Below are 12932 nucleotides of genomic sequence, written 5' to 3'. Positions count from 1 at the left end.
AACCCCCATGTGGTGTCAGAATATCTGAGCACTTAGCCAGCTCCATTAGTAGTGTTTTGTGTCCCATTAGTCAGTAAATGTGTCACACCTGCAGAGAGGGGATTATAATCCTGACAGCAGCTTCTACACCTATAAAATCCCCCTCTAGCTAATGCACCACATGCTAACAAGGCAAATACAGAGGTGAGTTGGTCCTCAATGAAGTTTGTTCAATGTTCATTTAGTTAGAATTACTCCTCTTATTAATTACTGTCTAAAATCCTGTTTACTAATGTTGGGCAATGCTTTATAACCCCTGGTCTGTGAGCCATGGAGCTGTGAGAGAGGAGACTGTGACATTATTGTTTTTGTTACAAATGTGGCTTCCTCTGCAGCTCTAATGGAAGCGAGCAGCAGAGTGATGGTGCAGGTGTTGTTGTTGGCGTTGGTGGTGCAGGTCACCCTGTCCCAGCACTGGTCATATGGATGGCTACCAGGTGGCAAGAGAAGTGTGGGAGAGCTAGAGGCAACGATCAGGGTGAGTAATTTTCTTATGTGGACAGCTTCATTAAGTTTAAAGCAAATGTAGAAGCACAAATACTTTTTTTACATCATGTCATTTGGTTTCGTCTTCTAAAATCTCTGTTTTATTGTGCTTAGATGATGGGTACAGGAGGAGTGGTGTCTCTTCCTGAAGAGGCGAGTGCCCAAACCCAAGAGAGATTTAGACCATACAATGTAGTAAGTGCTTATTATACATAATTTATCACCAATGTCTACTTCAATTGTACAGTATTAATGTACATTGCACCACTGTGTGCCACTGTGTTTCAAAGCAGCAATGACAATATACAAACCGCTCAATGATTTATTTTTCCCTTTTTGCATGATTGAATATGTGAATGCTTAATTTCATCTTTTCGAATGTTGGCAGATGTACCACTAATTTCCTCAGACTAGTTTGGTGTATATATATATAAATGAAAAATGAAATATCTGTTAGATTAAATATTCAAGCAGTAGATCAACTGAGATGTAATTTCAATCTCTTCAGATTAACGATGATTCCAGTCATTTTGACCGAAAGAAAAGGTTCAGTAATAATTGAAGAGCTACCAAAAAAAGAAGAGAAACACAGACTGTATTTGCATCATCATCAACACCACTGATGGATCGCCCGAGTGCAGGATTCTGACTTCAACAAATCGCCACATTTATTGCAAAGATGTCAATTATATGAATGTCTGTAACATTTAAATCAATTTCAAATTGTAATAAAGTTTTGGAAATCTGATCAATTGATCAAATCTCTTGACCATTCAGATTGTCAGAAAGTGTAATCTCACCTCGTAGATCTGGTTATTAGAACTGAAATGATGCCATTTAAGCATAAAATGCTGCTTCAAAGCCTTTAAACAGATGAAATTGCCTTTGTAAAGCAGCCACGACCGACAAGCATGACAAACCTGTGATACAACAATCTTAGCATGACAACAGCTGGTGATTAAGCCAATTTATTAGAAATCAATGACTTAATTGAATTTGTTACAGTTTTGGTAATTTCATTTTCTGCCACACCAGTCATGTGCATATGTGATGTGGAAAATTACACCAGCTGATTTTTGTGGTCGTACCTGAATGTTGATTAGACTCCAAACTGAAAGACACTCATTTAAATATTGTCTCCTTGTGATGTCCACAACAGCTTTCCCCAAATTTAGGATAACTGCAGTCATCCAAAACAGAAAATGTGTAAAGCTCTTCCCCTCCCTCCCCCCTGCTCTCCGTAAAAGGAATTGGTGTTCATTATAAAAATTGGAATTTCATATCAGGAAAGGAAAAGAATCAGCAGGGGGCATATGTTTTAAAGAGAACTCATTTTCTGGCAAAGCCCCACAGACAGAGCACCATACTAATCGCCTGGTGCATAAGGGGCAAGGATTCATGAACTGTGCTGACACCGTGGAGGCCCTGCATTGTTAGAGCGCAGTTGTAATGCACACCAGTGAACCCAAACCCGCTGGCACAACTGGGAAAAGGTGAACATTATAAAAGCACATAGAATTAAAGAGAAATTAAACCACATTCCATTGCACTTCCAGAACAATGCTTGCTCATTTGTGATACTTCACATCGTTGGTTTAATATTCATGGTTGTAATTTGCATAACACAATCATTTCCTTTGATGAGGAAAGACTTTTTAATTTTTTGAAAAGTGCTATACTCTACTTTACATTCTTTGACAAAGTTACAGAAGAAAATGTTGTCCAGGGCATTTTCTTCTGAAAGTCACTATGAGACTTCCTTGAATTGATTTATGCTTATCTTTATGGAGGTTTCAGTGCGTTTGCAACATCCTCATAAAGATTATATGCTTTTATGACATTTCCTAAATTATGGTTTTAATTCAATTTGGTATACTTGTGTGAGAATAATTAATGTTTACAGATAAAGCATAAAATCCCATAAATTCCCTTTAAATAATCCCAAAGCATTTGCTGTGAAAGGCAACTTTCTCCCTCCCAGTGTCCTCATCAAGGACCTGCCTAATTGCACGTATATCAGGACAACAAAACCTGCTGGTATCTATGTTTCCAAATTTGATTTAACCTCACTTTCTCCTTCCCAGACCCCCTGGTGGATATTCACTTTGTTTACCTCAAATTAAACTTCATATTGTTTACAGCCTCCTGGTCCCTGAACATTTTATAGCATTTTAGAATTATTTCTTTATTTATTTTTTGTAATGATTGTAGAGTTGGGATTCATTTGAATGTTTCCCTCATCTGCATGAAAATTATATAATTAACTTTTGATTAACCAGCTCAGTTGAGTTGGTTCCCCCATGCACACTGGTGAATAGTACCCACCGCATTTTAATGACTGTTTTCCAATTGAGTGGCGACCTTTTCATCAAAGAGCCACAACTGGGGCTAAACAACGGTAGAAAATAATCACGGTGAAGACAATGGTAGAGGCCGACAGGCTAGGATGTCATCCTTAAATATAACAACAAAGATGAAAGCAACCTTACTGCACGTAGTGGCTGTGGCGAGAAGCCAAGCGCTTATGCTGCTGGATGCCCCATTGTTATTGCTGTGGAGGTCACATCCATTGGCATATAGAGAGGGAAAGCACAGGAAGCTGAGAATGGCCCATTGTTACATGTCCTTGCTCAGAGGGAATTCCATTATGAAGGGCAATACATTTTTGATACTTTTGATTTTTGTGCCATTCATTTGTTTGAAAAACAGAACATATTTGGATAATGACTTCAGGAAAAAGGGGTCTCAGAGCACCTCCATCCAAGGCTACAGTGCTGCATTAACACACCTGCCAATCAAGCACACCCGAGCAGATGTGCATCCTTGCACAGCCTACCATCAAATAAGCATTCTATCATATGCATAATATGGTTTTCATTTCATCACGATTATGCTCTGTGCACCGTGTGTGTTTCCGATGGGTCATAGGAAACTTTTATTGAAGCGGAGTGTATAATAAAGTCATTTTCCAGGTGCTTGTTGTGGCTCTTATTATGAACGGAATGATAATTTCCCCTGGAGGAATCTGGCACTGCATATCAATTGAAGTTTAGTGTGGGTCTTATTATGTTCCCGCAGGCTATAGTAGAAGGCAAAGTCATCTTCAGAGAGAGTCTAAATGTCAGGGAGGTCTTCAAACACTTTTTTCCCAGAGCCTTACTGAAAAGGGTCTTTGGAAGTGCTATGTCTTGGAATTGATATGTTGGTGGTGAGGTGAAGAGGGAAGCTGAAGGCTTAATGTAAAACAGTTGACATGAAATTTAATTGGAAAAAAACATTTTAAAAAAACTAAGGAAGGGGTCACAGAAGAAATGAAAATATGACTGCTGTTTTTGAGCTGTGTTCTCAGGTAAAGCGTTTGCTCTCAGCGCTGCTCTGTCACTGTTTTGTCATATCCACACGTCTCCACATGGTGACACTCTTGAGCTGTGTGTTTTGAATTTGCTCCTGGCTGTGGGCCTCTTAGCCATTCCATCACTTAAGTTGCAGAAACTGTTATTCCTCTAAATCTAACAAAGACTTCAATCAATCATCTCTAACTCTGCAAAGAAAAATGTTAATTTTCCTGTACGCTGACTGATGGAGTTTGTGTTTATAACAAAAAGTATTTTGTACAATTTTGCAGTAGAGCTGCACATGGCCTGAAATCAAGCTCACTGTATAATGAGGAAATTCACATAAAAGCATTTCATCTGTGGAAAGTGTTCTTAGTTTTTCATAAGGCATTCATTTATTTTATCCAAATTTTTTTTCTGACTGAAGTTGAAGTACACCAAGCTATACGGTAGCACATACAGTATAGTAGTGGATTGGCCTTCCTTCTCCTTCTTGGCTGGCAGGGAACCTTCCTGTTGTGATCCGACTTCTCTCCTTTGATCAAAGAACAGTGTTAAAGCACTGGGAGAAGGAGGAGGTATGAAATATGAATGAATACAGCTGTGTTTTGATGGATATGTCTCAAAGTATCCCAGTAAGAGACTGCTAAAGGCCAGGAAATCTGTTTGTGTTGTGGAAATAGGCTCTTCCTCGCTTGTTTCTTTACCAGCTTCATCTTGGGTAGCTTTTCACTTCATATTTTAGAGATCCTTTGTTAGGAAAGAGATCAACCCCTTATCCATGCATTTGTAGGAAACTGTTCTAAGAGGACCTAGTTCATAATATATATCATTAATGACACCATTTCCTTTGTTTGGTCTTGAAACCACCTTTTGAACAAAACGAGCGCCAGCCATGAGAGGAGGATATTTATTATTTTTCTAGGGTAGACCCAAAGTTCTCACAGATGGAATGAGATCTTATATGAGGTGATGGAGGCTTTGTCACTAGTTATGTCTGTGATTCCACTTCCTTTTCTAAAACCCCATTGGGGAGCTGTGACTCATTTTGAAGTTGGAAGTTGATACTGTGGTGTAAAACTAACATTCCCATCTGAATTAAGAAACTATCAGAGCTCACACAAATCTCAGATTTTCAGAGTTAGATGAACTCATCTCTCACATTACACTTCTTTAATAAACAAAGATGATAAAAAGATGTGCTCATAAAAACACAATTAATGGGGAAGATTGTAAAATGAAAATCAGTGCCTATAGATGTGTTTTACACCACATTTCAGCTCCACTGTCTTATTAACATTTAAATAATGTAAAGATTATTTTCAGTCATTTAGGACTATATTAACTAAGATCCAGCCTTTGCACCGTGGCAGGACAATGTCTCTGGACTACTGGAGGTTCAAAACTTTCTGCCCGGACTTTATTAGCCTCACTAATAGCTGGGTTCCCCAAATGCCAGGGTCCACCTCTGCTGGGAGTAAGGGCTCAGATCCTGTCAGAGAGGGGTCGCATTAACCAACTGTAATCTTTAGGGTACTCCACTCCCGCTGACCTACATCTAACGCCGGTTCCACCCCCCCACGCGTACCCCCAACCGCTATCCTTTCCCTCCCCAATCTGGTCTACCCATCCCACTTCAGTTATGCCACCCTTGGCTCTCCCTCCCACGTCTTACCACCCTTGTGTGATAGTATCCCCCCACCCAGCCCACCCCATGCCTGTTCCAGCCTCGTCCGGCTGGCCACAGCGAGGAGCACGCCTTATCCTGTGGTAACGGCAATTAGCAGTGTAAAGCAAGCTGTGGAGAAGACTGGATCCCTGTCCACGTTTCAACCCCAGATCATGAGTCTCCAGCACGACTTCAAGGCAAACCATGCAATTAGCTACAATAATGATAATGTGTTGTAGGGGAACAAAGAGAGGGTAAAACAGACTACTGGTGTGAGAGAGAGTGGGGTGCTAATAGTAGGGGGGTTATTTGAATACCCTGGTGCAGATAGGAGACCAAATCAGACTGATTATCAAACGTATGATGAATTATATTTTTCCTCTAATTATCCAAGCCTTTTATGTGTAAACCAACTGAGTGAATTTTGCATTCTAGACATCTACGGTCAGTGGTCTTTGGGCATCACACTGGGGTTACATCTTTTATTTCCTCTAAGAAACATACAAGGAGTTACTCATGTGGCTAAGCTGATGGGAAGAGGGGAAAGATGTACTGACAATTTTCTTAGTTGACTTAATTAGATACTTTCAAAAATATTTGGCAGCGGTACAGGAACAGAAAAAGGGAAAGTATGTGGTTTGATGTTTGACTATCGCAGATGTGTTGACACAGAGTCAAAACATGCTGGAAACAAACCACAAAACCCAGACCACAAATAAGAGCATTTCAAGTCAAGGTTGTGAGTAGATGCAGTTGAGAAGCAGACTCACTGTCTTGGTCGGAACACAAAAGTGCAGCGCCTGTTCTCTCCGCTGTGAGCAGAGACCATTCCTACAGTCTCACATACAGAGGTTTATAGAGGATATTTTGCTGGGTGTTGTGCAAAACGAACCGTGTCCCCAGAGCAGCAGCAACTTCACCTTGGCGGAGTAATGCTGTGATATTCTGTTTATTCTTCACTCACTTCATTTTACTCAGAGGAAATCCTCTGGAGATGGCTTATCTTGGAGCTGGAACAGGTGCACTCTAATTTACTCCTATTGCTTGGGGAGCCCAGGGGCCCCTGTAGAGAAGAAAGTAGCGATGTAGCACACTCCACTGTAAAACACAAACAGCCAGAGAAAGAGCATTTAATCGAAAGAGAAGAAAACTGTGAGCTTTGAGTGCGGCTGTATCATTTGGATGCAGAAAAATGTTTTTCTCTTTTTTTTTTGTTTTCCTGAGGAAAAAGGACCCGTCATTTAATTTAACTTTCATTTGTTCAACACTGTTAACTTTGCTTGAAACTGTCATGCTACACTTGGCAAGGCACCAGATGACGTGGGGGACCTGTTGTATTACCCCTGCATAGTAAAACGTTTCCTCACCAGTCATTCCTGAAATGTCTACAGCATTTATGGCTAAAAAATGGTTTATAGTATCTCTGATAGGTGCCACTTAAGTTAAAGTGTACGTAAATGTGTATGCTATGGCCTATTTGTTTTGGTAATGCTGTACATTTTCAGCCAGGAAAAAGTTTGTTTCATCTTTCACCCTTGTCCCTGCATTCACTGTGAAAGAGCTAAGCTTTCAACTTTGAATTTACTCTCCAATTTCTTTTCTTTAGAGAACTATGGTTTTGAAGAGTGGAGCTGGTATGTTATTTGTTCGGTATATTATAAGTCTGAATTCAGTCAGTATTTTTGTTTTGTGTTGTTCATCTCTTGGGAATTATGCAATCAAAGCAGATGCCTCAAGCAGTCTAGAAAGCGCCCCTTGTGAATAAGAGAAAATCTTGTACACAGCATTTTTTGTATGTGTGTATGAGGAAGGGGGGCATGACAACAAAGCAAATATATGGCATTGTTCTCTGTATACTATACCCGTATGCTGCACCTTTTTAAAGAGGATATAATCATCACACCTGTACTCATTTTAAAAAATGTCAGACCATTTGACTCTATTCAAATTACAATTCTATACCACTGATGAACTGTGTAACTACAGTATGTGCACCACTTTGACTGATGCAATGGAGGTTCAACTGTCAATGTGCTGGATCTCTATAATGGAGACCAAGGTTTGAAGACTGTGTTGCTGGTAGAATTTCGCAACATATAAACAGACATTTCTCACTCAGGAAAACTGAAAAAACAAACAAACAAACACCAGAGAGACAAAGGCTTTGGACAAAAAAGCAGTAAACACAAAGAAGAGAGTGATACAAGGACAACAAGAGAAATATCATATACACTTTTAATGAGTGTGCCTGCCCCAAGCTTCTGGTTTTAATCACCTTTCCGTGTGACATAATTTGCTGCGAGATTGTATATGCTTGAGGGACTTTCAGTTCTTGTCAACTCAAGAGCATTTGAACCAATCAATACCTGTCTATCCTGTGGCACACTCATAGTTGGCCATTAGGAAAGAGCTGCTTAAAGTAAGCTCAGCCAATACCATTAGCCCTAGCCTAAGGGCAGTTCCATGCCTTAGTCAGGGTAGGCACCTGCCCCCGTCACCCCCACCTCACCCCCTTAACCCCCCTCCACCCCTCCCCCTACCATTAAGAACCTCCCCTGAGACATCATTTGGACACATCGGCCAAAGAGCACTTCTTTATTCCCTCTCTTTTCTTTCCCTGCCTCCACCAAAAATCAATACATCTCCCCTTTTTCTTATTTTCACAATTTTGCCTCAATATTATTCTCTCCTCTGCCAGAAACCAATGGACTATCCTTTTTTTGTCTTTTCATCTACAATTTCCTGTGACTAATGTCTGTGCACCTAATGTTTTGGAGGGAAAGAATTGGAAAATAATTCAATTATCTTGTCATGGCGATATCAAACAGAGGTCCCACAGCATGCTGAAACATTTTAAAAAACTGTGCGATCATTCTGCATTTAGTCGCTCCCATTTTAACCCTATAGATTTCTAAATTTTTCCCACATAACAGATTTTATGTGGTCAACAGAGTTGCTTTGCAAACTCAGCAAATGTTATTGTGCTTAAATCCACCCATTTGTTTTTGACACTCAATCAGGGAGACATCAGCCCTCAAATATCTTTGCAGTAATGAGTGAACTTCCTCTGTGTCAGTGTTTTTCTGCTCCAACCATGTCATAATACCAAACCCTAGAGAACAGAGCAGCGTACACGGTAATGCTTCCTGACTGCTTCTAATTTTACTGCAAGGCAATGACTCCACGCAGCACAAAGTTTCAGAACAAGTGATCCAATATAATGTCCTTTGAAGGGCTCAAGTCAGTCAGTTATTGCCCTCCCAGTCCTCTATTTCCAGTAGAAACAGCGAAAGTAGGGTACTGCCCTAAATCTTGGCCAGTGCTGTTTACGATAATAACTCTGAAGAGTGATAGCTGGTTCCGCAGCACTGGCGATTTCTGTGGCCGCCTATATCGATCGGGGGTCCTAATGAGCAGCAGCGGAGCTGTGGCTAATGGTGTTGTGTCTGGTGTCCGTAGTAAACGCCCACGTTGAGATTATCATTCCCAAGGGTGACTGAGAAAGGTTTTGCCAGCCCAAGCCCTCAGGGTACGAGCGACACACTTCAGGGGTCAAGGTAAACTATCAAATGAACAGCCTGGCCCTTCCCTCCCTTGCTTTAAGGACTATACCATACTACACTACTACAGTAAAACTTCAATCTACAAAACTGTGTGATGCAAAGACAGAACACCGGACATACTTAGCTATTTTTCTTATTTCAGCACATATGCAAGAGGGGATTATAACTGGGGAAACTCACCACACTGTTGCAACCTTACTTTATTACTTCACTTCTTTGTCTAATTTCTCTACAGTAGTTGTAAAAAGCTATTAGCGGGGCATTGATAGAGACTTCACCAAACTGCCTAACTGTTATTAAGAGACCTCGAATGAGACCTGGTTTGACAGACTGATAATGGCTTATTTGACTTCAGAGATTGCCCTGGCACAAACACTCCAGCCCCCTTCACATACCCATGGCAGTCATTGTCCTTTGCTATGCACCGCCATTCTAGCAGTCTTGAGTGACATCCAACAAGTTCAGCAGATTCAGAATGTAAGTGCACACCAGACAGTACATAGTATCTTCAAAGAAGGAGCTGAAACAGTCTCATGGTAATGAAGGGAGTTGTTGCTCCCTTCATAAACCTGGCCAGGAAATGAAACCTCCTGTCAACTCACATGTGGGGAGGGAAACTCTTTAAGCTATGCGGACAATTAAGTCTCGATAAAACGGCAGCAAAAACGCATCTTTATTACCACAACCACCTCTCTGTTTCGACAGACAATTCCTCCATGGATTATGCTTGATAGTATTCAGCTCAGGGTGCACACAGAGCATTAGTAAGGCACAATAATGAAGTCAACCCAACGCACAGCACCTCTCGGAGTCATGCCCTGTTTGGAGTCACACTTCCATGTCCTGGCAAATGCTGAGCATGTAAAACAGAACTGTCAATTATTCAACATGAACAGGAGGATGTATGGAGTGACATGGGGGGTGGACAGGGCCGACTAAGCCTCGGGCAGATAGGGGGTACCACTTTGATGTGAGTGTGTGGGCCTGCAGAGTTGAGCAAGGTGCACTGGGTAATCTGCTAAGACTCCCTCCACACCTCCAACCCCACCACTCCTTCGTTTGTCTTTCCCCTCCCTCCCCATGCCGAGCCTCTCTGCACCCTTTATGTCCTGCTTCGTTTTCCCCTCTGACATGCACTCCCTCTCACGCTTCATCTCTGCTTCACACATACATAAACAAATCCACATACAGATGCACGCACACACACACACACACACACACACACACATGCACACATGCACATGTAAATACACACACAATGACATGAAAGCAAGCTTCCTTTGTCTGTTAACCAAACAAGAGCTGGCAGCACTTGTTACAGATAATAAAGTTGTGAATGGCTGATTTTGGAGAAATAGCGTTGTTGCAGTGTCACAGGAATGGCATTACTCATTTATACAATGAATACTAAAAGTTCCTCTCTCTTGAGTCTCCTCTCGTAGTCATACAATAGCAAGCTTAATTACATTAAGTTCTGAGAAGAGGGAAGTTAATGGATGACATTTTGCTACACCATGAGTGCTCCTTCCAATAACAATAGAAACCCAAATAAGACCTAATTAATATGCATAGCAGAGCCAATGAACTTAATTGTCAAGTTGCTTTTATCAACCTGTCAAAGGATTGACAATTAAAACAGCCTCCGTTAAAACTTTAATGAGAAGCAAGTAGGAGAGAGGGATGATGAGGGAACAAAAAGACGCAAGCTTCATCCGTCATGAAAGACGCTACAAGACAACTACCCATTATTATTTCCTATCAGGATAAAACTATGCAAATCATATTATGCATTTTTAAATAATGAGTCAATGAGTAATATTTAATTTATTACCTATACTCTTAGAATGAATATTTAACGCTGTTTTTAAGCTGATGAATTCATTAGATAATTTAATGTTGAGCTGTAACAGCAAATTATTTTTTTTTGTTCTATGTCCTTCAGTTTCTTTCCTGAAATCCAGAACAAGTATGTGTCAGTTTTAGAGTTCAACAAGTAAACTTCCTAAAGTCTTCACTCAAGGAGGCCTGAGCGCCTCATCATTTTCAATGGAGCCCGAGCAGAGCTGAGGTCCATCCCTGAACCTGCAGGGAGGCAAAGGCAGCGTTTTGACTTGAGTTTTTATCCCAACATTGACACCAGCATGTCTGTGTTCCAGAGGGGAGCTAAAACTGCTGACTCACTCCCAGTGCGCTGGTTGTTGTTCTCCCTTACAGATGTGACCGTTAATAGGCCTGCATCCATAATCATTAGTGTGTCTCAGTGCACAGGTACCCGATGGGCCCCGTGCGTCTGCCATTTGGTCTCGGTTCACTGTGCTTGCCTGCAGATGTGAGCGAGACACACACCTGCTCAGGGGCTCTCAAACAGACCGGCGCCATCCGTCACAGCTCACGCTACACTCGCTCTGTCGGAACAAGGCCTTGGTTCCGGTCCAACGGCCCTCAGACTGTAGGTCAGCGGCCGTCTCTCGTGATGGACCCACCCTACCATGAATCATATCCTCTCGTCTCTTTATACCCACTCCACTCCATCCAACCCCAACCCTCATTGCCCCTGTTCATGGTTTGCACTTCCCTCACACAAGCACTCAAGCGCACTGAGGTAGCTCAGGTGAGCCAGGTAAGACAGTACCTTAAAGAGAGACATAAACTAATGATCATGTTTTCCCACATCATACACTCCCCCTGCCCATAAGCCACAGTGCACTCAATAAAAAAATAGAGAAAAAAAAAAACCTTTCGTGTGGGTCTTTCACGGGCATCAGGCCACGCTTCACACTACATTTGTTGATGTGTGCATGCATGTGCACGTCTCATGCCAGCCCGCCTCCCATCAAGTCCTAATGAGGCCAGCTGGCTCTGTGCTCGGACCAAACCAAACTGGAGAGACGGCACAGTCCTGGCTCTCTCCGCCTTGTACACCCCACCTCCCCGAAGCTTCCCGCCCACCCTCCCTCTCCTCCAGATATCTTGGAGAACCATGGACGGCTGAGCACACACGGCAGATTTGGAAATGGTCAGTGTGTTTGTTAAAATCTACTCTGTCTCCCAGATCCCTTGGCCAGGGCCTGAATTAGAAAGTCCACGGCTGCAGCCCCAGACCTGCCTCCTTGGTTACTTACCACTACAGTGTTTTCTGCATCCACAACAGCAGCGATGATGTTGAGGTCTGCAGTAGAACAGCGGAAAGGAGGAGACATACCCTGAGGCACAGTCAAGGGAATATTGTTCCTGACTATGGAAACAGAAACACAGCCAGTGTTACATATACCTACAGTAACTACAATAAAAATTCAAACAGATAAAACAGATCCTATACAACGTGTCATAATGTACTTTTCTAAAAAGCAAAAAGAAATCCAACGGCACACATCAGTAGCCATATTTCAACTTTAGTGTCCATCATGTCTAAGCTGCTGTCTTTTCAAAATTTTTATTATCAGGAAGATAATTTCTTATTAGGATACTGCAGTTAATTTCACCGCAGACTAATTAGAGGCATTTCACACTATTAACAAGCATTATTGTTGATAAGGGCCAAAGAGGTCTGCCGAGAGACTTGTATTGTCCAGGCTGTTACTTGGCATACAGTTATGTCCATGTGGGTGAGTAATTCCAGCTCCCTTGCAATGTCTCCTTGACAACTAATGATAATATACCTCCAATCTTGGTTTTTTCATTTGTACATGCACAGCAACATGTGCATGGTCGTGCTCACACATACATAATGTGGCCACACATACATAGCCCAGCATGTATACTTCAACATCAAATGCACACACACTATACAAAAATATGCTCCTTGTCCCCTTCGTCCAATCAGTAACCACTTCTTGTTCA

At 41.7% G+C, this 12932-nt stretch overlaps 1 protein-coding gene across 1 annotated transcript; it reads left to right on the top strand.

The window, feature by feature from the left end:
- Positions 1 to 178: 178 nt before the first annotated feature.
- On the top strand, positions 179 to 1179 carry gnrh3 (gonadotropin-releasing hormone 3). Its single transcript, XM_046071187.1, has 4 exons — positions 179 to 183; positions 375 to 517; positions 640 to 720; positions 1034 to 1179. The coding sequence occupies exons 2-4, from the start codon at positions 380 to 382 to the stop codon at positions 1085 to 1087; spliced, it is 273 nt and encodes a 90-aa protein (XP_045927143.1). The 5' UTR covers positions 179 to 183; positions 375 to 379; the 3' UTR covers positions 1088 to 1179.
- Positions 1180 to 12932: the final 11753 nt, after the last annotated feature.

This window comes from Micropterus dolomieu, linkage group LG15 (assembly GCF_021292245.1).
Source record: "Micropterus dolomieu isolate WLL.071019.BEF.003 ecotype Adirondacks linkage group LG15, ASM2129224v1, whole genome shotgun sequence".
Lineage (NCBI taxonomy): Eukaryota > Metazoa > Chordata > Actinopteri > Centrarchiformes > Centrarchidae > Micropterus > Micropterus dolomieu.
This window is presented reverse-complemented; position numbering and strand designations above follow the sequence as displayed.